The following is a 24,896-nucleotide window of genomic DNA, read 5'->3' as shown; positions in this document are numbered from 1 at the left end:
CAAGCTTTCCTTACCATATACGTATTGTATAGGACTGGGAAAGTTGATAGTTCTTTCCCTTTTCCTCCATTCCTTACTTCGCAAAGTCATCTTGTGGAGTGGGTGTTATGGAAGAGGAAAACTGGCAGTAGGGAAGGCTAGAGATGGCATAGGTCCCATCATCTTTAGGTACCAAATGTCCCTCTGTACATCACAACTTTGGAATAGGAAGGCAAGAAAGCAAACTGTCATCAGGGAACTGGATTACATCAGATTGTGCCCGGGATACTCTTTATTCTTTCCTTTTATCAAACTACAATGCCTATAAAAATTTGCAGCATTTTTCCCTGTTCACACATTGCACTTCCATATTAAATGCTTCTTTTTCTGGCAGTCATTTTAACCACACAAACCATCCATTACAGCAATACTCTTATTTTCTCTGTGTTAAGGTTTTGGCACCAACCTCAAGAGGCTCATAAAAACAGAGCGACTTCTTTTCCAATGCTGTGAGACACTTGGGACCAATTGTGTTTTTTCTCTCAATCTCCAGAACTGCCAGTTGAATTTCTCTTAGGGCAATTTGTCTATCAGTGAGCGATTAAATTTTTAATTTCTCTTTGACAATTCATTGCAGAAAATTCATTAGAAACCAGGGCAATCTATCATTTCCTGTTCATCTAGTGGGGACATGGATAGTTCATTATTGTTTGACACTCCTGCTTCCAGTATCGTTATTAATGAGAATTGGCAGCAAGTCATATCAGAAGGCATATCAGAAACCGATCCTACCATTGGGGAGAGTGAACAACCTGTCTCAGGCAGAAAGTGGTGGGAGTTGCGGAGCAGCAGGGAGGTACTGGAGGGCAAAAGCTTTGTTTATGCCACATGGCCTTTTTTGCATCTCCTAAACTTGCCTGCTGTCTTAGAGTAGAATGCTCGAGCACCTGTGTGGAAGTAAGATTCAGCTGCCAATCCAGCCTGGTCATGCACATAGAACAGGGGGAGAGGTGAGTGACAGCTTATCATTTGCCTTGGACAACATCTTGTCATTTGCCTCATTCAAGTCTTTTATATATGTTAATGAAGACGCCACAAGCTTATCATGCCAGATTTTGTCACTTCCTTTGATTAATCAGAAGGTATATCCATTATGACCATGGCCTGGGTCCCTCACATACTTCTCCCAAATGAATTCAAATAACCAGAAAAGCCTGGCTGTTGTTCAGAAAACAAGCCCCCCCATTCATTCAGTTATTGTATGAGCAGAGAGCAGAACCACATCCCCTAGCTCCATCCCAGTGTTGATGCACCTGCTGTCACATGCCACCAACCCCACCCTCTAATGCTTGCGACACCATACATGTAGCCACTCAAGATATGTATGCAATGGGCCTGATCCCACTCCTCACCCACACAAACATGTGGAGGCTTTTCTTCTGAACAGCCCATACATCTTTCCTTCAGTGTGAGCCCAGAACAGGTTTTACTCATTAGCAGCATTCAAATTGTGGGAATAGTCTACCAAAACAAACACCCCATAAACCCAACCATGAGCCCCTTCCAACCAAGGTTCATCTCGCTTAACATCCTGCAGTCAACCAGATGCTCCTGGGAAACATGAGCTTGGCTATCCTCCTCTCTGCATTTCACCAGCAGATGAAAACATTTCTGTTTAGGAAGGCCTAAATTTGTAACTGGGTGACACGGACTAGCTAACTACGACTGCTTCTGGATAGTATGTTATAGCCTGCTATAAATAAGTTGTCATTTATAATATGGTGGGATGGGGTTTTGCTAAATTGTTTTATATTTTTGCTGTCTTATCTACTATAAACTAGTACGTTGACTGTCGAGTCACGCAGGGGTGCCCAAACCTTTTTCAAAGAGGGCCAGATTTGATGAAGTGAACATGCGCAGGGACCGACCAAAATTGTTTGAGCTTTTTAAGGATTTTAGCCCAGGACATATACTGCCACAGGGGGCAGATTAAATCAACTGGCGGGCCAGATTAGGCCCCCAAAACGGACTTTGGATGTGCCTGGGCATGCTAGGGCATGATCGGTGTGTGTGTGTGTGTGTGTGTGTTTAAAAACCCCCCACACCCAATCATTTTAAAGAAAGAATGATATATATCATACCTGTCAACCACCCCAGTTTGACCAGGACATTCCAGAATTACAAAAGCCATCCTGGCTTCTGACTGGATCCTGTAATGTCCCATTTTCAGTGCCACTCTCTCATCTGAGTCAGCTAGCTCCTGCAAAAGCTTGGCACTGAAAGACGCTTGCCTTTCATGTGAAAGAAGGTGGCCGAGCAGGAGCCCATGGAGGTGGAGCTGATAATGGCGCAGACCACCAGGCTGTCCCCACTGGGCCCAGACATCATGCCTCTTGTACCTAATGCTGCTGCCCCACTGGAGAAGAAGACAATGAGGATGAGGACAATGACAGGGAAGAAGAGGTACCAGTGCAGCACTCGCTGAGCTTGATGCTGCCAGTAATGGAGACAGAGGATTGGGGCAGGGAAGCCCCAGTTGGCTCATACAGGAGCACAACACGGAAAGGTGCACATCCCAATTTTAATTGGTGGAACATTGGAGGGTACGCATAATTAAGTGTGTTGCTATGCTGGATTTAGGGTGGGTCCAGGCGGTTCCCTCACACAGGGTGCCGTGCCAAAGGGACACAAAATTGAGAAGATCCATTTGGGGAAGCCAGATTTTGGCCTCGCACAGGGTGCCAAATTACAAAAGACTACCAACACCTGCCCCGGGTATTGCTCCTAGGTTTACCCAGGAGTCACACCATGGGAGGGAGGGGCTTTCTGAAATCAGACAGAGAAGCAGTAGTCCAAGCGGGAGAACCAATTAAACAGAAGGGGAGGCACTGTGGCTCTTCAGATGTTGGACTCCAACTCCCATCAGCCCCAACCAGCATAGTAAATAGTCCAAGATGATGGAAGCTGTAATGCAACAGCATCTGAAGGGCACCATGTAGCAATCCCTGGATTATTATTTTTTTTAACCTTACTCAGACTGTGAGTTACATCTTAAATCAGATGGAAATTTATCTGTGTAGTTCCACTTAAACCTCTGGCTAACTTTACCTCAAGCAAGGACTTTCAAAGCCACTTTCCATTAATAGGAAAGAAAGTCTAGGAGAGACAGGTGACCATGAATCAATAACATTGCTTCATTGAAGTGATTAACATTAATTCAGTGTCGGCATCCCTGAAAGCCCATGCTGTTAACTCTGAAAATGAGGTCCATTGTGATTGCTCACCATATCCTGGAAATGTCCCAGTAGCACAGAAAAACATAGCAGAATGAGGCTGCAATCACAGTCCCACTATCTGAAAAGTAAGCCCCACTGAATTCAGTGGGATTTACAACTTGAGCAAATGCATAGGATTGCAAGTTCTTCTCCTTGAAGTGGATTTTTGAATGAGTTCCAGAAATGGTTTAGTTTGTGCCTGCCACTCGGGTGCCTAAATGTAGTTTAGAGGATTATACAAAGGGTGGGGGAGATTAAATGATAGCTGCAGAGCCCATGCTCAACTGGACTTGCCCCATGCAGCTGTTTTATCAGAGGATTATTTTCAATTTTTCATTAGCACTGCAGTCATCTGTGTTTCAAATGCAATGTATTATATATTACCACAGGAATGAATAATACAGATTTGTTAGCTAGCTGGGAAGTAGAGATGCTGCAACTGCTACAGCTTCCTTTTCAAATCCTTTGAAGTGTTTCTCAACTGCAACAAGGATACAGCTGCTTGCGATTACAGAATAATTAGAGGTTGACAGATACTGTCAATTAGAGGTTGACAAAGACACTTAAGGTAACAGGGAGAAATCATGCATCCCTTGCCAGTACACAAACTGCACCCTGGTATTCACCCCATTGAATCCTAGTGCTTTTACACACAGAGAAGAGAGAGAGAGAGAGAGAGAGAGAGAGAGAGAGAGAGAGAGAGAGAGATGGAATTTGGCTTTGAGACAATTTCTCTTGACCTTTACATGTAAGGGTCTGGAGAGAAAAGCAGGCAGTTAGCCAAGCCCTCCTGAGGACAGATAATAGAAATGCTTGTCAAATGCAGGAAGCTTGGCAGTAAAAACAGAGTCCAGAAATGTCTTGGAGCTTTAAGGCCATTCTCTTGTGAGAAAATGGATTCAGAAGTGGCACAGATTACCTAGTGGAACTGTGGGATGTTACTATTTCCTCACGCAATATTTCTATAAAAGGCACATGGTACTCCACCTTAAAAAAAAAAAAAGGTTTAGACACATGACACTCCATTGTAGCAAATGGGGCTGGATGAGGTGCCTTCTGGAGTCCATAATTCCTAGGGCCGAATAAAATATTGCATGGAATGAAATGAAAAGTGACAGCACTTGGGATCTATATAATGCTTAGGGACAATTTTAACATTATGTTCTCCAGACCAATTTGGGTGGGGTGTCACAAAAAAACCCCTTGTATATCATGCCAACTCTGCGCAGAAGCTTCTAAACTGCTTAATATGTCGATAAGCCCAAGTGTACTTTGCTAGGGCACACAGTCCTAACAGCCACTGATGCTGGCATGGCAACTCTGTCTGTAATCAGGCCTATCCATATGGTAAGCAGCTTACAAACACTATGACGCCACACAAAGCTGCTGAAATGCCAGATTTTGTCCCCCCCCCCCTTCCCAAATGGCCTATAATAAGTCCTATTCCTCGTCGGCCTCCAGAAAGCTACATCCTCTTTTGGTTCTGGCCTGGCTGCCTAAGTGAGTCAATGTGAACAGCTGCTGCAAGTCTATAAGGCAGGCAGGCACACACCCACCCTTGATGGGCTACCCTTTATTCCACCTGGGTCCTATACTGTGAATGCCTCTATAGTCTTGCTCACTTGTTCTCTAGGCACAGCTTCTGCAGGTGCTGAAGGAGCACAGTGGGGAAGCCTTCTCTATGCAGATGTCTGCATCAGTCTGCGGACATCCAGGGGGTGGAACATCAGAACTCATCCACATCCCATTTCTCCTTTCATAGAATGTGGCATGGAGGGCAGAACAATCTACAGTACAATGAAGAAGGAGTGGAGAATCTTTTTCAGTCTGAGGGCCTCATCGCTTCTGTACAATCTTCCAGCGGGCCCCATGATGCTGGTGGGAGCGGTTAGAGGCAAAAGTGGGTAGAGAAACAAATGCAAATATTATTTTTCCTCAGTGCACTGCTTTCTTCATGCAACCCTTCTTCCCCTGCTCAGGCAAGCAAGAGGCATTGTCAGAGCTTCAAGAGACATTCCAGCCAAGCAAAACACCCAAGGGTGTGTGAAGCAGGATGAGTGGAGTGTGTGGCCTGGGGGACAGTGGCACAACTGGTGAGGGGGTGTGGCATTTTTAGAGTCCCAAGGATCTGTCCCTGCAATAAAGGAATAACCCTGGACAGGGCTTTTTTTTGTGTGTGTGACAGTCCTCACCAGTACAAAGAACCAGAAGGGCTTTTTGTGCTACCCATGGGAGCCATTTTGTGCTGGCACCCACAGGATGTGTATCAGCATAGGAGTACTAGCACCTCATTTCTTTCAAAAAGAGAGAGCACTGAACCTTGGGAGATCTTCATCCCTACTTCTTACACACATTTTGGAATATGCACTTGAATTAATGATAGTTAATTCACCACATACTTTAAATAGATTCATTACATGCTCTGCTGGTGAGGTCCAAGCACTTAACATGTTTAAATTTGAAGGTTTTTATTTATTGTAATAATGTGACTTTAAGTCCAAAATATTTGCTGTTCAAAGCTTTACACTATTCCTTCTGATTAATGATAGAGCTTTATAAATTCAATTTACTCTTTATGGAAAGTATCTAAGGCAGCCTTTTCAGTATTAAATGGCTTTTTAAAAAAATGAGTCAATTTGGTTGGTTTTAAGTGAGGCATTAGGCAGCTATTTTCCCTGAGTCTCACGGCCTGTTAAGCTCAGCAGATAAAAACAATTATGAGTTATTAAAAATTGATAATTCACAAAATCACTAATTTAACACTTAAGAGAAACAAAGTAGAAAATTATTTTGAAGTCAGCTAGGCATTACAACAGAAATGTTTGAAGCAAAATGATATATAAGAAGAGTTGGGCAGTCGGTGTCTTCTAGTTGCACTGTTACTTCACATGAGATGGCAGAGATGCTCAAGAAATTTTCAAGAATATGGCCTGAACTCGGTGTCCACCTGCCAACATGTTCCCAGTATCTGTGAAGAAACATTGCTGTAAAAAGGTTTCCCACAAAATTGAAAGTTTAAGGCAACTTGTTTACCTCATTCTAAGGTTGTGTATAGATATGCCCTGGACCCTCTAAAGCCCTTTGCTTGTATGGAATACAACCTTTGACCACTAAGATTGAACCCAGTGCTGTTTTCTCCCTCCAACTACATCTGACATTGCCATGAAGTTATTTATTTATTTAATAGAACATAAAATGTCTGAGTGGGTTTCCAAGAATTCAGTCCGAGTAATGGGATTCAGTCATGGCTGTGTGATCGCCAGGAGTAATTGGTGTGCTTTGGCTGGCTCTAAATGGTTTTATTCTGCCTGTTTTTTGTTTTAATCAGAGACCTTATTTGAGTGTCAACAAGTACCGGTACAATCTATTAGGTCGATGGGCACAAGGGATAGGGTCTTCTCAGTGATGGCTCCCCGGGTGTGGAATAGCTTTTCTACAAACTGACAAAAGTCTCCTACAGCACAGACCTTTGAAGAAAGACTGATTTATTCCTGCCAGCCGTTCATTGACAGTGTTTTTATACAACTGATTCCTGAATGTTTCTGAATTTATTTTTTTTGCTACTCAAATGTATTTCAACTGGTTCTCCTTTAGTTGTACATCACCTTCAGATGGCTACCCTAAAAGCCAGAATATAAAATATGTTAAGAAAATAAATATGCTGCAGCAGTAATGTCAAAAAAGAAACATGTTCTTCATCTGCACTATGTCCATAAAATTGTTGGCTCATTTTAGGGCTTGTTTTATATACCGTATTTTTCGCCCCATAGGGCACACCGGCCCATAGGACGCACCTAGTTTTGGAGGGGGGGGAAATAAAGGGGGAAAAATTATTTCTCCCCCAGGCGCGGGGCTGGGGCAGGGGAAGCCCGAGCTTCTCCCGACCCCAGCCCCCAGACCAGGCAGCTCTCCGCAAGCCTTGGGAGACCAGCGCGACTTCCTGCCGGGCTCCCACGCCTTGCGGATATCTGACTGAAGCCCAAACCAGGTCAGGGAACAGCGGGATGGCAGTGCTCCGCCTCCCCACTGTCCCCCGAGCTTGTGGGGCTGGCGGTGGGGAGAAGTGCGCTTCTCCCCGCCGCCAGCCTCCAAACCAGGTCGGGGGACAGCAGGAAGGCGCACTGACCCCTCTCGCTCTCCTGGCTTCAGCGAAAGCCTGCATTCGCCCCATAGGATGCACACACATTTTCCCTTCATTTTTGGAGGGGAAAAAGTGTGTCCTATAGGGTGAAAAATACGGTATATATTTTTAAAGAACTTGTACCAGGACAAATGTTTCTCTCTGTACTGCATGGGTGCTCATTTAGGACAGTAAAAGAAAAACCAAGTGGCAAGATTGTACAAGGTTTCCCCATCCTTTGAAGAAAGCCCAGCCAATCAAGGACCATTCCTTATTTTCCTTTTAAGGTTATCTATCTCTGTCTTTGAGCACATATTTTCCAATTTTTCTTGAAATAGAGAGGGGCTTTGTTCTGGATTCCTTTTCCATTTGCTTCACCATTCAACGATCAGCATGCATGTATTTTTGTGTTTTTAGATTGCAAACCAACCTGTGATCCTCTGATGAAGGGCGGAATAGAAATTTAATAAGTAATAATAAATGATAATAACATGCACTGCATTATGGCATGAGCAAAAGGAAATGAAATGATCAGAGATCAATATTTCACTGTGGCAGGGCCTATAGTTTGGAACTCCCTGCCTAATGATAACAGGCAGGCACCTTCACTGTACTCTTTTCAGAAAATAAAATAAATGCATGCTGCCCATCCAACTGGGTTGCCACAAAAGCCACTCTGGGTGGCTAAAACTGTTTAGGCAAGCCTAGCAAGACACATAAAATACACATAGTTGGTGTATTTTAATCCTTTTCACTGTTACTTTTAATTATTTAAGATGTTTTCAATTGCTTTACTGATAATTTTAATATTTCTTGTAAGCCGCTTAAAGGTTTTACTATACAGTGGTACCTCAGAATTTAAAAGGATAATACACAATGTATCATTTTGTTGTTGTGTAACACTTACTGTTTGCAACTAAATATTTTAAAACCTAGTTCTGCAAGTACAGTTAAGTACTTAATTCATTCCGGAGGTACGTTCTTAACCTGAAACTGTTCTTAACCTGAAGCACCACTTTAGCTAATGGGGCCTCCAGCTGCCGCTGAACCGTAGCTGCACGATTTCTGTTCTCATCCTGAAGCAAAGATCGTAAGCTGAAGCGTATGTAACCTGAAGCGTATGTAACCCGAGGTACCACTGTAATCAAACAGCATATAAGTTTTCTTAAATTAATAAATGAAAGTGTGGCTATATAAATGAATGAAATTTGGGTGGTGTGGAATAAGACCAAGAAGTTTAGAAAGAGAAATGTAATGGAAACGCAAATAGAAGAGGGAATGTATATCCTCTGAGAATACCAGAACTTGGGGCCATCCAATGAGTGCTAATAAACCAATTAATTGACCTCTAGAATCTGTGGTCAATGGCTCAGATAGCTTTGATGAGGGATTAGACAAAACTCAAAGATCAGCGGTTATTAGCTCTGCTGGCTAATTGTACACTCCATTTTCATGAAGGTTTCCTTCATGCCAACTCCCACAAGCATTGGGTTGGCCTCTCTTAGAGACAGGATGATAGGCTAAGTGGAGCTTTGGTTCTGTCATATGTACAGAACCACATGTGTTAAGAACAAACATATTATGTTCAGAGCCTAAGAAGGCATGGACACATTGGGAAGAATGGACATCTTCATGTGCAGTAGAGTGTGCCTGTGAAGGGTACCACCTCTCCAGTCATTATGCCAATCATTTCTTGGAAGCATTAAAACAGGACACTGAAAGCTTCTGCCCAGAATCTTGAAATCATAACCCCACCCCCACCAAACATACCTCAATAGACCTTTTACATTGGGCCATACTATTTATGATAATGAACTGGCAGACCCTACACATTCGTTCATTCCTACAAGGTCAGCTTGAGAAAGGAGCTGCAGCTTACTGATGAACTCAATTTACATGCAAGTGTCCAAATGCTCAAATATTAGCTGAATGTGTATTAAACGAGAGCTTTGGGGACCAAGCTGAAAACCTATGCCAATTGATATACTGTTGCTTTAGTCTTGTGCAGTCAGGTTTTGGCCTTGTTAAATTAGTGTAGTTAACTTTCATTCACCCTCTTTCTAACAAGCATTGTTCTATGTATACGTTTAATTATCCCGCGAGTGGTATGAAAAAGTCACAGCCAGCGCACTGTGCAATTATTTAGCTCTTGCCCTTGGAAAACAAAATCACTCAAAGCTCAAGCTTTAAAGCTGTTGTGTTGTGCTTTTCAGATACTTCCCAGAATTCCCCTAGTGTGTCATTCCATGACCCCTTCTGCCCAGCCAACAGATATTAATATTTTTAATTATAGCTTGGAAGGAGAGGGAAACAACAGGACAAGTAGACACCAGCAAAAAATAACTGCTTAAAATACTGCTTCTGAAAAAGATGCCACAGAAATTGTAAAAGGTTACTGAGAGACCTTGATTTGCCAGGATGGTAATACTTGCACTAAGGGACGCGGGTGGCGCTGTGGGTTAAACCACAGAGCCTAGGACTTGCCAATCAGAAGGTTGGCAGTTTGAATGCCCACAACGGGGTGAGCTCCCGTTGCTCGGTCCCTGCTCCTGCCAACCTAGCAGTTCGAAAGCACATCAAAGTGCAAGTAGATAAATAGGTACCACACCAGTGGGAAGGTAAATGGCATTTCCGTGTGCTGCTCTGGTTTGCCAGAAGCGGCTTAGTCATGCTGGCCACATGACCCAGAAGCTGTATGCCTGCTCCCGCGGCCAATAAAGCGAGATGAGCGCTGCAACCCCAGAGTCGGTCACGACTGGACCTAATGGTCAGGGGTCCCTTTACCTTTAATACTTGCACTACAAGTTTATGCTAGGTGTGTTAAATATTATACACTATATTTACCATTTCATTTATTCTTTCTAGCCCATCTTCAACATGAAGGTGATTGGAGCTCCTTATCTCTCCCTTTTTTTTTTTACTTAAAAAACCATGGCCCTTGGCTAGATGCATGACAACACAACTGGTCATTACCTCCAGTGGGAAACCTGTCCATGCCTCCGATAGAGAAATCCAGTTGCCCAGAGCACCAGTAGTATGAATGAGTCTTCTCTCTCTATAAGCCAGATTGCATAACAAGTGCAAAGGTGTGTAACTATAGCTTGGAGGCATTTAAAAATAAATAAATCCAAAAGGGTGGTTGAGAATGAAGAAGCTTCTGCCTAATAAGCCCACTTCCCTTCTCTAAATGCCCTCCCCAACAATTGCGTCATTCCAAAGAAGCAGCAGGAGCAAGGGGTAACTCATCTTGTTCCCTGTGTATTTCCCTACTCTAAATGCTACCTGTTAAGTTGTGGATGAACATATCAGACAACACAGCGATTCTTCAAACAGCTCTTCAAACAGGCCAGAACAGAACTGAACTGAAGGGTTCAGCCAGCCTGCTTATATAGAGCTCCACTAGAACGCAACAGTAACCATTTTCTGTAACTATCCAATCACTGAACATCATTTTCAATCCCTTATTTGCATATGTGGACCTGAGTGAAAACTATCTACAGTATCCCTCTGCTGGCCCAGGGTGAGAACTTCAGTACATAACACTACCTCCTTGGTATATTTTACCCTGTGGTATACAGTACTTCCAAATCTGTTAACATCCAATGTAAACCTCAGTGGAAGGAAAAGCCATGAAATTGGGGGCTGATTTGGAGTAGGAAAATGATGGCCAAGGAAACAGATACAACCCACCCACCTTTCATTCTGCTTCTCTGTTCTCAGCTGCACCCATCCAAAGCAACATGAAGCTAAACAGAGCAATCAGACTATAGTTCCACATGTAACAAGTGGTTTGCTTGCAAGTGAGGCATGGGTGTGCCTCCCGTTGAAGAAAGAAATAGCCAGCAAAATCAGGAAGGAGGAAATGGATCAACATGCCCTTTTATGAGTTGCCTGACATATGTGCAGCTATGTTTACGGGCAACGAGGAGAATGGATTGTGTCATAAATTGGGAAATGTACGTATAGAATTCCTTAATGAATCCAATAAAAAGTTAGAGAGGCGTTTTCTTTTACAAATGCCATTCCTGGCACAACACATGGAAACCGCAATCAATTTCTTCAAGCCTTTACAGAAGTAAAGTTTCCTACTAAAGACTGCCAAGTGGCATCACTAGGGCACTTCAACTATGTGGGAGAAGGAGATTCAGATTCTGAACTGACAGCAACACCACTCAGTCACTGACAGGGTAGAGCAGGGCTATCTTCCATTCCTGGGAAAGGTAATTGAGAGAGCGGTTGCTGAACAGCTTGGTAGGTTTCTGGATGAAACATCGGCTCTGGATCCATTCCAGTCTGGCTTCTGCGCTGGTCATGGGACTGAGACGGCTCTGGTCGCCCTAACAGATGATCTCCGCAGGCAGCTGGATCGAGGCGGGTCGGGGCTGCTGATTCTTCTAGACCTGTCAGCAGCCTTTGACATGGTCGATCACGAACTCCTCGACCACTGCCTTGCCGATGTGGGGATCCAGGGCACAGTCCTTCAATGGCTGCGCTCGTTTCTCTCTGGTCAGGGACAGAGGGTGGCGCTTGGGGCGGGGGAGTTGTCATCGCGCCACTCCTTGGTGTGTGGAGTGCCCCAGGGTGCGATACTCTCCCCGATGCTTTTTAACATCTTTATGCGCCCCCTCGCCCAGCTTGTCCGGAGTTTTGGGCTGGGCTGCCATCAGTATGCTGATGACACCCAACTCTATCTGTTGATGGATGGCCATCCTGACTCGGCCCCAGACACACTGATCAGATGCTTGGAAGCTGTGGCTGGATGGTTACGTGGGAACCGGTTGAAGTTAAATCCCTTGAAGACAGAGGTCCTCTGGCTGGGACCGGACGATATGGGACTGAGGGGGCAACTCCCATCTCTTGCAGGGGTGCAGTTAGTGCCAGCACCCTCCGTTAAGAGTTTGGGTGTAATCTTCGATACCTCCCTCTCCATGGAGGCGCAGATTACAGCTATAACAAAGGCGGCATTTTTTCATCTCCGCCAAGCTAAGCAGTTGGCTCCTTACCTCTCTCGCCCTGACCTAGCCACTGTGATCCACGCGACGGTCACCTCCAGACTGGATTATTGTAACTCGCTCTATGTGGGGCTGCCCTTGAGACTGACCCAGAAACTCCAGCGGGTGCAGAATGCCGCGGTGAGACTCCTTACGGGGTCTTCGCTGCGAGATCACATTCATCCGGTGCTATACCAGCTGCACTGGCTCCCGGTGGAGTACAGGATCAGGTTTAAGGTGCTGGTTTTAACCTTCAAAGCCCTATACAGCCTAGGACCCTCGTACCTACGGGACCACCACTCCTGGTATGCCCCACAGAGGAACTTACGGTCTTCAAATAAAAACATCTTGAAGGTCCCAGGCCACCGAGAGGTTAGGCTGGCCTGAACTAGAGCCAGGGCTTTTTCAGCTGTGGCTCCAACCTGGTGGAACGCTCTGTCACAAGAGACAAGGGCCCTGCAGGACTTGACATCTTTCCACAGGGCCTGCAAGACAGAGCTGTTCAACCAGGCCTTTGGTCAGGGCGCAGCCTGACTCCCTCCTTTGGCAATCTTTACAGAACTTTAGTTTATGGTTGCCATCAATTTTGATTTCAATTAATTTTTATAATATTTTTAGAATGTTGCACTATTTTAGTGTTGTTAGCCGCCCTGAGCCCAGCTTCGGCTGGGGAGGGCGGGATATAAATAAAATTTATTATATTATTATTATGGAACCACATTCAGCCGTGGGAAAGCCATGCTTCTTTGCCATTGCTCGGCGGCTGCATTCTAGTGGTGCCGCAGCTGAGACAAAAGCCAGCATGACCCAAGTCGATATGCCACTCCCCACACTCAGAAAATGATGTTTTAAAATTCCCCTCCTTGTGATTCCTCACCCCATGCTGCTCTGCTGACAATAGAAAAGTGATTTAACATGGACCTTATGAAAATGTGAGGGAAGAGCAGCAGAATAGAAAGAGCATTGTGAATTAATAGATATATCTAGTGACTTATCCTGCCTTTTAAACAAAGCTAAGAATTACAGAATGATCAAAATAACTTAAAACTTTAAAAACTGACTTTTTAAATGCCTATTCCTGAGCATTTCTCTTAATATTACACATTTTGTGAGCAATTTCATTTAGTATATACATATTTGCAAACAATTTTTGCCTAACAGAGTGCATTTTTGTATGTTATTTTAATGTATGCACTATGGCACACATTTTTCACTAATATGTACTTTTTAATGCATTGGTTGGAGAATTGCATCAAAAAATTTGGACAAGTGTGAATTTTCAAGCAGAGCTGTGTTTTAATTTGTGGTCTGGTTCAAGTAAGGCAAATTTGGTAGTTTTCTATTAAAATGTAAATCGAACGAATTTCTCTGCATCTCTAGATCAAATATGTGTTTGTTTCTAACACAGATATCTTGTTTATCCCCTATGTTCTTCTATTTTCTAGACAAGTGGTGACAATTTACTGAAATTACCGAAATTGCTTCCTAGTCTCTCAAATGTGACATGAGTGCACCAACTGCTCTCAAAAATCTTTTTAAAAATGCAATTTATTTATTGCATTTATACCCCACCTTTTCCCCAGGAGTTCAAGGTGGTGTATATGATAGTCACCCCCCTCATTTAACCCCCACAACCATCCTATGAGGCAGGTTAGGCTGAGAGGCAGTGACTGGTCAGAGGTCACCCTGTGAGTTTAATGGCTGAATACGGATTCGCTCCCTTGGTCTCCCGGGACCTAGTCTGACACTCTTAACACTCATACAAGCACACTGAGAATTCATAGAATGAAGAAAAGCATCTACTTGGATGCAAAGCATGAACTCGCCACTGCTACTGATGGCCAACAAGCATAGATTAATAATCTGTCCCAAAGTGCAGAGCTAAAGAACAAAACAAAAACCTCCTGAATGTAATGCAGGCATTAATGTTTTCTCAAACAATTTTTCAAAGCTTCAACACCTGCTACAAATGTCAGCAGCAACAGCACCCAAAACTTCAGATCAAATGGACTATGATGAAAATATTGTCCAGATACAATTGCCTTGAGGTCAATCACGAGATAAATCATTAGGTTTGTTCAGAAAGCAAAATGCCAGAGAACTGGCTTGATTATGATTTGGAAGTTTTATAGATCTCATCAGCATTTCTCTATTATGATCTAAGTTGTGAATGAAAGAGAGCCAGTGTAGGATGACAAGTAGAGTGTTGGGAAAGAATAAGGAAAGCCAGTGTTTGAATCCCTTTTCAGACATAATGTTCATTTAGTGACTTTGGGCCAGTCCCTCACCTTCTCTGACTCCGCAGACCAAGCCCTGGCTAGGCAGAGGAAGAGCTTAACCCAACAGCAGAATCATCACTGCGTCTGAAGCCCTGTCACTCATGCAAGCTGGTATGGGAAGGACAGAGGCAGGTCAACTGCTGTGGCAGCCTGCAGGTGGCACAGGGATCAGGCCCACATTCAGCTTGATTCTGTCAAGAGATGACAGTGGGGTTGCCTCAGCCACACCCACCTGGAATGGCAAATTTAGGATGAGCAGAACAGGGATGCTTGCATTGCTCTAGCAGAGGCTGGGCTGGGCAGAGGGACACCACCAGCCAATTCTACCCACCCATTCCCCAGCCTGGTACAAGGTGAATTTGGATTGCAGCCTCAGCTGCTTCATAGAGTTGCTGCTTTAGAATACAGCAAGTTATTTTGCATTCATTTAAAATTTCAAGTAAAACAAAAGGATAAGTAAAACAGTACCATATAGCCTATACCTGCAGCAAATGTGTTTATATTAATGCACCAGGTTTGAACCATTTAATGCCATCAATAGAAATCAACCACTAGATATAAAAAGAAGTAGAGAGACTGAGTTCCAGAAATGGCTGAATCGTAAATTGGGGCTTGGTGTCAGCTACAATTATCTCCAGTTACAGTGACCTCAAAACAGCCCTTAAAGTTCAGGCCCAAATTACCAGGAATAACTTGGGAGAATATTCAGGCCAGACTTTAGGCACACACCTTTCAAAGGCAGAACATCACAGTTGTGAAGACAACCTCCCAGAATGCCTCTCTTCCCACACCCAAAAAATCTAAGAGAACATAAGAAAGGAAGTGGTCTCTAAAGGAAGCAAATTCAAAGCCACTGACCTTTAGCAGACTGGAAATCACATTCAGCTATGTTTCTAGAAGAAAACATTCCACTACTACAAATAAGTGACAGTTCAGAACACACACACACAATTTTAAAGCTTCAAACAGAATTCAGAAAATTTTGCTTTGGATGGTGGAAGGATGTGGTTAATCACTAAAAACCATATATTTATTACAGTGGCATAAACTTTTAAGTTTTAAAGCAAGGTGATGGCTGCTACAACACAATTTGATTCATGTAAGAGAAGCTGAAGACGGTGGAAGCTGAACTGTTTTTGCTTAAAAACTTTAATAGGTAAAGGTAAAGGACCCCTGGACAGTTAAGTCCAGTCAAAGGTGCCTATGGGGTGTGGCACTCATCTTGCTTCAGGCTAAGTGAGTCTGCGTTTGTACGCAGACAGCTTTCCGGGTTATGTGGCCAGCATGACTAAACCACTTCTGGCACAACAGGACACTGTGACAGAAGCCAGAACGCACGGAAATGCTGTTTATCTCCCCGCTGCAGCAGTACCTATTTATCTACTTGCACTGGTATGCTTTTGAACTGCTACCTCAGCCCGTTACATGGATTAGAACCTCTGACCTTCCAATCGGCAAGCTTGAGAGACTCAGTGGTTTAAACCACAGTGCCACCCGTGTCCCTAAAAACTTTAATATCTGTTTCGTTAGACATTTTGTATGTGTGTGTGTGTGTGTGTGTGTGTGTGTGTGTGTATACCTAACCTCCTTGAAAGATCATAGATAAGAGACAAATGACAAATTCATTTATGCCTATGTAGGTTTTGATTACAAGGTACACAAACATGTACATTTTTCTGGATGTTTTTGTGATGGGATCACCTTTTTAGTTTTGTGGTATATCTATTGAGTCTGACATCACTGGCTTGCAAGATATCCTTGGCCTGCTTGGCATTAGGTAAGATCCAGCAGATGTGACAGGACTTTCACTTTTTCTCTTCCCTCTTTTAGCACAGATGGGGGGGACTGTAAGAGGAAGAAGAAGTGAAGGTCCCATTTGCACAACTGAAGGTCCACTGTGCAAGTGCAATAGCTCACAATTCAACATCACCCTTTGCCCTTAACCGAGCAATTTGGTGACCTGCCCAGAAGGTATCAATAAAATACTCAGGGTGGTATGCAACTATGATTTACTCAGAGTAGACCTTCTGAAATTAATGTACCAACATGGGTAAATGTTATGAGTAAACCTTAGTTGAATCCCACCCTCAGTATCAACTGTCCTTCAATTATATTATGCTGCAAGCATTACATTTAAGCCGCTCTAGTTCTATTGAGCTCAGTTGGACTAAATGGGTCCACATCACTGTGGAATCTTGCTATGAATAGCCAGTGTGTTTGTGTGTTTAAATAAGCCTTGCTTCTTTTGCTTCATATAATTTTAATTTTTAACATTTAAAGGTTGCTCTATTAAGAAAGTGCACTTAGAGTGTGTACAGCATGGCATCGTTAAACAGATGGATCTTAATGGGCTCTTGCTATTATCATACCCAATTTATGGATGCTTATGGACTCTGAAAATAGCGGTGGGCTATCAATGAAGATAGATTTGCCTTGTGAAATGGACAAGACTGAGCATGAATACAGAATTTACTGGGCAGTAACTTACTGCAATGTGCATGTAACTATTTGGTAACCCAGTTGTGCGCATTAGATTTCTCACCCTTACAGCAGGATACAAACCATGGAGCTAAGTGGTAAACATAATTTACTACATAATCAGATGAAAATTTGCCACATATCAGGTGTGGCCAAATACCGTATTTTTTGCACCATAACACTCACTTTTTTCCTCCTAGAAAGTAAGGGGAAATGTCTGTGCGTGTTATGGAGGGAATGCCTACGGGTGGCATGCCTACGGATTTTCCTCCTCTACAAACTACGTGCGTGTTATGGTCGGGTGCGTGTTATAGAGCGAAAAATAGGTACTTGTTTTTTAACCACCCATTTCATCATCCTCTCAAGCGGTAAAAATACATTTCCCATGTGTCAGTTGAAGATTTGCTGGAAAAATATATGGTAAAAGTTAACCATTCTTAGTACAAAATATTTTACTGATGAAAAAAGGAATGACTTCCTTTTAATATATTTGCATCTAAGACATGCAAATATGCAGAACTGGGTGGGCTCTGTGCTAAAATATTAACATTTCCATGAACAAATAAATCCATATTAAACAATGCCAGTAAATAAAATTTGCTTCCTACCCCCCATGCCAGCCACAAGGTTTAAATGGTTCTGAAGCATGGAGAAAACATCTGTGAGGGGCAGTTGGCCAATCCAGAGAGATTATCACAGCTTTTGTATAAATAGAATTTAGGACACTTCTCTCTCTCTTCATTTTTCATGCAGCTTGGATTCATAAGTGTGAGATTATGGCATGAATTTCTCAGAAATACACAGAAAACTAAAGTGAATGGTTTTTGTAATTAAAGCTGTGGATGTTTGTTTTAATTTTCTTCCTTGTTAATTAAACCCTTCAGTGTTCATGTCTGATAATTCATAATAAGACTTCCGGGTTGGCGCCATAGCCGAATGGCGGGTTCCCTCCGAGCTCCGGAGGGAATCTGCTAGACAGGGGTCGGGTCCTGCCGCGCTGGCGATGCGGGGACCCTCAAAAACCACGGGCGCGGAAGCCCGTGGACCTGGTGACTCGGCGGGCACCGTTTGCGCCCCCGACCGGCCAAGAAGCCTTTTTAAAGGCTGCGGAGCGGGGGACGAGGAGCGGCGGGGTGCTGTGAGTCTTCTGCTTCCCCTGCCAAGCGAAGCCGCATGCCATTCGACTGAGAGCGCTGACTTCTTCTTTTGAAAATTTGGATTAAAATCTAAAGATAACAACCCGTGAGTAATTTTGAAATTGGACTAAAAAATTTCTTGGATTGGGTACAAGCGGGGGAGATACAAAAAGGAAATCCATCTTCCCCCCCATTGTATACAATTTAAAGCAAGGATTTGACAACTAAGGTCGAAGAAGAACCTTTTCTTAATTGGATAAGTTATTAATTGCACGGATTGATAGTATAAGTAATTGTGCTGGAGGATGAGAGTTAATTTTTTAATTTAAAGTGCCACCCATCCCGGGACCGGGAGTGATCCACGAGAGGAGCCTGCTGAGGAGACATAAAAGATTTTGACAGCTGTCAAATTAGCTGTCAAAGTCGGAAAAAATAGAGAACTTTGTTTCTGATGTTCCTGCTGGTTACAATAGATACAACATAGTTACAAATCGTTGAAAATAAAGAAGAACTGAAACAAATTAACTTGGCTTTTGGGTTGGAAGTGAAAGGAATACTGAATAACCAGAATCCCTCTAGTGGGGGTTCAGGGACATTACAAAAATGAAAATAGGTCAAAAAATACTAGCTGACCTGGAGGAGGTTATTTTTCTCGTGAGAAAGTTGTGTGAGTCGCAGGAGCAAGGTTTTGTTTTGTCTACAAGTGCCATAACTTTGAAGTCAACAGCAAAGGAATCTACTGAGTTGGAAAAGGATTTGATGTATAAAACCCAGGCAGCTGAACAAGAAAAGAAACTTGAGAAAATTGAAGAAGTGGAGAATGAGATATATGTTGAACAGGAGGAGCAGGAAGGAGGGGCTGCAATGCTGCAGAAGGCAAAGGAGAGCTGGAGGCCTATCAAGATGGATATAAAAGAAAATAAGAACTGGATAATAAGAACTGGGTTCGAACTGGAAAATGAGGAGTGGAAAGATCTCCTTTTGTGGAGATCTGAAGATTTATGGTCTATAAATCTGATCAAGGTGGAAGTTGGAGCCTTTGAGCTAGTTGGACTTAAAAGGATTGAGAAACAAGACTTGAGCTCCACCATTAAATATGGAGGTCTGGCTGGAAGGAACAAGGACATTATAGGGATAGTGCCCCTCCGAGATTTGGTGTTTTATATAAAGGACTTTCAAAGAAACTGGCAGAGAGGGACTGAAAGAGATTTAAGGGCCTCAGATGTGAGGCTGCCAGGCTGATAAAAGATGGACTAATGGACAATGGTTTGGGGATTCAAACCGGGGAAGGGAGGGTGGGGTTTGGAAATCCAAAGGATGTACAAAAATACTCTGATTTTTTCTATCTTTTTTTCTTTTTGTGTTGCCAACTAGTAGTAAAATGGGGAATTCGTGGAAGGGAAACTGGGACGATCTTAGAAAAAGTCTTTAAGTATAATGATTGATGTATATAAGCTAAAAGTTGATATATAAATTGAACTTAACATAACAAATAAATTAAGGTTAAAATTTAGGGATAAGAACTTGCTGAACAAACTTTTGGATATGGAATACAAGAAGGGGAGGCGAGGGGAAGTTGCGGAAAAAAGGTATTGAAAATATGGATTGTAGACGCTGAAATTTTCTTTTTTTCTTTTTCTTTTTTTGTTTTACTTTTTATGTATTATTTGAAACTCCAATAAATATCATTTTATTAAAAAAAAAGATAATTCATAATAAAATATTTGGGCAACTAATACCAGTGAAGATTACCTCAGAAAAGTGTCCGATAACCTATTTTCTTTGGTCACACTTTGGTAGGATTCTTTGGAATTATGTGATTTGAAAGAATCCCATATTCTAACACAGCATGCCATATAGAAAATATCCAAAACTCAATGTATGATCCTCAGTGTTTAATGTGTTGATCTAAGATTACACAATTCATATAAAGTAAACCTTGCTGCCAGGGTTGAAGCCACTTGAGAGCAAATAATCAGAGCTCCCAAGCGGATGTGATGCCTGCCAAAAACTGCAAAACCTGCATACCGTGCCAAATAGAAGCCACACAGCTGTAGGTCAGGGTCAGATCCACTCCTAAGCTCCTGAGTGGATCTAATGTGGTACTGTGTCTTTCATTGCCAAGTATGGATTGAAGGCTCCAAACTGTTACTTTGCAAATGTGGTATACCTTCAGCCAGGGTCAGATCCCCCTGACATCATACACTAGATGACGGATAGGTTGGAAGCTCTGCCACCTGGTAAGTGCAGCCTGCAGAGGCTTGGCCACAACTGGATCTGGCCTGCCAGTTAAAACCAGTTCTCCACCCCTTGCGTAACCCTTCAAGATGTCTAAGATACTTCACTTGTTGGGTGGGGAAACAATGTTGAGAGGGATAGCTCTTGTTAGACAGACTCTAGGAATACGCAGGCCAAAGAGCAAACACAGTGCCGAAGGCACTTTCATAGCATCACCTGCAGGAGACAAATACCTCAGCCAGCCCACCTAACAACAGCAGCTCCACAGAAAGCAAATGCTGATGGCCTGCAGATTACAGTGGTACCTCAGGTTACATATGCTTCAGGTTACATACGCTTCAGGTTACAGACTCCGCTAACCCAGAAATAGTACCTCAGGTTAAGTACTTTGCTTCAGGATGAGAACAGAAATTGTGCTCCGGCGGCGCAGCGGCAGCAGGAGGCCCCATTAGCTAAAGTGGTGCTTCAGATTAAGAACAGTTTCGGGTTAAGAACAGACCTCTGGAAAGAATTCAGTACTTAACCCAAGGTACCACTGTATTGACTGTCCTCCCCACCCCAAAGGAAGTATATAGGATCACCCTGATAAGAGCTGTTCTTGATTATACTGAAGAAAAAAAGGGGGTTGTCACAAAAGTTGCAATGGATCACTGAGTTGAGGCCTTTCAGCCTACATTTAACGTTTATTTACGGCACTGATATATTCTGGTGGATCTTTTGTTTAATTGGTTAACTGAGGGGAAAGACAGATGGTAGCAAGGAAATTTCCACAGAAAGGAGAAGCATGCAAGTGCACCAGAGTTCTCCATCCCAGCCGGAGGAGCCACTCACCATCCATATGAAAGAAGGGGGTTTGTACTGTGGAGAAGGGTTTGCTCTGGACTTCTCTTGCACAGAATATCCCTCTCCATGGGTCTATATTATTCTTTGGCAAAACAGGAAACGTACCCACTGAATCCACGTTGTACTGCTCTAACAATGAGGAGATCTTAATACTATATATACACCTCACAGACTATAGATACCTTACAGGTTTTCTATCTCAACGATAATGGTTGCTTCTATGGACTTTGCTATGAGGCAATCAGTGTCTGCCATATGCATTCTTTCCCACACACAACTATTGGTATAAGAGCCCATTATCATATGCTGTAAGATGGGATGGCAGGTTAAAATTCACTTGTGCAGTTCACTTGACTTTCACCAGCAAAATGGAACTTTCTCCTCCTCTCCCTTGCAGCCCCCTACACATTCTCAAAAGCAGCTCTAGCGCGCTGGGTGACAGGAACAAGCCAGCAGTAAATCACACCAAACAAGCTGGAGTTCACTCTATTAGCAAAACAGGACCTGCACAGGAGTCACGAGCACATCAACTCAGGTCTTGCCCTCATGAAGCAGTTGCTAAGACTAAAGGTCCTGCTTCCCCACAGCCAGCTATGTCTGCTCCTCTCTAAGGTGCTTTCCAAGCAATTGGCTCCTCTGCAGGTGTACCTGTCTCTCCTCCTGCTTCATGCCTTTCCTGGTTGTGGGTGATCAGGGGAAGGGGAGCTTGTGTTGCCCTCTCCTGCTCCAACCTGTGCTTTTTCACAAGCCTGACCATCTCTGCTTCTTGACTTTCCTCCTCTCCTGCTTCAGCTTCTGTCTCTAATTCTGGACTTCTTTCTGCCACAGACTCTCCTGGCTCAATAATCCCTGTTACCTCTTCAGCTTCTGACACTACCTGCTCCCAGTCTTCTCCCTCTGACCACTCATTATCATCCCACCAACACTCCCTGGGCTCTGAGCCTTCTTCCCTTGGGGGTTCCCCAGCTGGCCCCCCCCCCCATCATTCATTTATATCCAACCAGTCCCTGACATCAGAGGACCCTTCAGAAAACATTTGGCAAGAAGATGGTGGTAGTGGTGGTGGTGGTGAGTAAATGGAAGTGCCACTACACTAGCAGAACTCTGATGGCAGCACTGTGGCTACATTCCCAGGAGTGCACTTCATCATTGTAGAGCATGGATGGGGAACCAGTGGCTCTGCAGATGCTGCTGGACTCCAACTTACATCAGGATCCAGCCAGCACTGTCCATGGTCAGGCCTGATAGAAGCTGGAGTCTAACAATATCTGGAGGGTCACAGGCTCCCCAACCTTGCTGTAGGACCATGACTTTTCTGTAAGCAGACCATTTCCTTAAATTAGGAAATAACTGTAAACAAGTAATAGAGAGGCAAAGTGTCGTTTCTGTGGGCCTTGTTGGAGATTCAGGGTGCAATACTAACTTCCACTCAGCACTAGTGAGTCTCTCACAAATGGTCAGACAGACTGGTTAAGACAAAGGCATTCTTGCTCAGGGTGGTCGCAGCACTGACTATACACCATAGGAAAGGACTATCAAGCCACCTCGACATATTTTTTCTGGCCTATGGTTGCAAGAATGTAATGAGGAAAGAACAGAAAGAAAACAAAGTTTTTAATGTAGAAAAATAATATTTGGCTTGGCACTGAAGACTTCACCTTCCACAGTTAGAATGTCTTCTCCATCCACAGGAAGCTTTTGATCCTTCTGGCAAAGGGAAAATGTGGTGACTTTTGATTCATTTTTTCTCCTGCAGCCCGCGACACTTCACATACTGCTCTAAAAGATCCCTCAAGAACATTGTGGTGGTACTGAGGGACACAACTTCCTAAACTGTCCCCTTTTTAAAAATTAAAATGAAAGTACTCCACACATGGAATGAATGTTTGTTTATTTTTATTTTTACTTTTGTTTTTCTGTTTTCTGTTGATTACTTATGTTACACACTGTTAAAAAACCAATACAACATATAAGAAAGAAAGAATGAAAGAAAGAAAGAAAGAAAGAAAGAAAGAACTCTAAACAGCTATGGGGGGGCGACCCTGAGAGCTAGTCTGACTTAGCAAACAGAGTAGGCTTTGGAAATTTTTGACTTTCTCTTCTCTATCATTGGATGTCCTAAGTCTGTATCTCGCAACCTCAGTTCCCCATCGGCAAAAATTGGATTAGTTGTTGTGAAGATGAAGACGAAAGGATTTGGAGCACATTCAGCACGCTGGAACGTGCTGGAGAAATTAACCCCATACAAATGTCTAGCAGCAATGCACTTCCCATGAAAGTACAACTCAATTTCCTTTCAAGACACTGCTGGAAATACAAGGGTTAATGGAACCATAAGAGATGGAATGGAACCACGAGATCATTCAGATCACCCCCAGTATGCTCATCCACACAGCATTCTTCCCCTCTGCACCACAAGCTAGACCACATCTTTCCAAAAGGAGATAGCAGGAATACAGTTCAATCAACAGAAGAGGTGTAAAATCTTGAATAAAGTTGGGTTGATCAGCTACTGAAAATGTTTCTACAGCCAAACACAGAAACTGTACCAGCATGCTTGCAAGGCAAGAAAACAGTCTACTTGCTATCTTCAAGTCTACAAAGCCAAATTCAATTCCATGACATAAATACAGTGATAGCAAAATTCTTTGATGCTGAATGACTGCAGTGTTGGTCTCTTGTGTGTGTGCCCACGACCATGAGCTTTGCAACTGTATAAAGAATGAATTTCCTGTGACAAAGAGATCTCTGAATGATTTTTGGTATATAACTCAGATCCTCTTGAGCCGCTCAAGGAAAACAAACTATTTAATAAAGCAAAGGGGGATTCTTTTTTTTACCCAGAAAACTATTCCATTATTGAAAGTAAAAGAACCTTTTGAGTTGATGCAAGAGTTTAAAAGGTGCCTGCATTGCACAGGGCTTTGGATGCTTTCAGCAGCCACTGTGCTGAAGCTTGAGAATACTGCAAGGGCATGCAGACCGAATGATTTAACACTCATCGTTCAAGAGACAAAAGACACCTACCTTTCTGCTGCTTAAAGGACTGTATAGAACCCGAGTGGTGAACCATCTTCATATATGGGAGCTTGGCTGTTGCCGTTTACTGAGCTTCAGGGAATCAAGGTGTTGCAAAATAGGAAACAGCCTGGCTTGCTGCTCCATAGAATCCAGCAGATTTGGAACAGCTATGTAACCCAGCACCTGCTTCAGTGAGCGCTCTCAGCTTGGAAGACTCTACTCCCTTCTGTTGTCATAGAAACCAGAAAGGCTGATCCAGCATCACACTCCCCTTAGTGGATGCTTTAGGTATAAGTCACTACATCAATCTAATGGGAAATGCAGCAATATATTGTTCTGAACCTTCTGGTGGTAGAAGCTGAATTCCCCCCACCCGGCAAGGTAAAGAAAGAAAACTCAAGCACATTCTCCTCCCACTCCCTTTTTTATGATCACTGTATCAGCAAACCATTCCCAGACACCCATAGAAAGATACCCTTGAGCGAAACAGTGGGCAGAAATTTAAATTTCTGTCAGAACACCAGTGACCAAGGAAT

The 24,896-nt window shown here is 43.2% G+C and overlaps 1 protein-coding gene across 3 annotated transcripts in view; it reads right to left on the bottom strand.

The window, feature by feature from the left end:
- ANO3 (anoctamin 3) overlaps positions 1-24,896 on the bottom strand; it is a 238,002-nt gene that overhangs the window by 142,901 nt on the left and 70,205 nt on the right. Inside the window, exon 1 of one of the 3 annotated variants that reach the window (XM_083749886.1) lies at positions 24,367-24,580. The exons of the other annotated variants lie outside the window; for them this stretch is intronic. Within the exon in view, the coding sequence (XP_083606012.1) occupies positions 24,367-24,418 (52 nt within the window). The 5' untranslated portion in view covers positions 24,419-24,580. Of the gene's footprint in view, positions 1-24,366; positions 24,581-24,896 lie in introns of those variants that run through there. 3 annotated transcript variants of the gene reach the window in all.

The sequence above is a fragment of the Podarcis gaigeae genome (assembly GCF_964106915.1).
Source record: "Podarcis gaigeae genome assembly, chromosome: 1".
Classification (NCBI taxonomy): Eukaryota; Metazoa; Chordata; class Lepidosauria; order Squamata; family Lacertidae; genus Podarcis; species Podarcis gaigeae.
The sequence above is the reverse complement of the archived record's forward strand: the minus strand, read 5'-3'. Positions and strand labels throughout refer to the sequence as shown.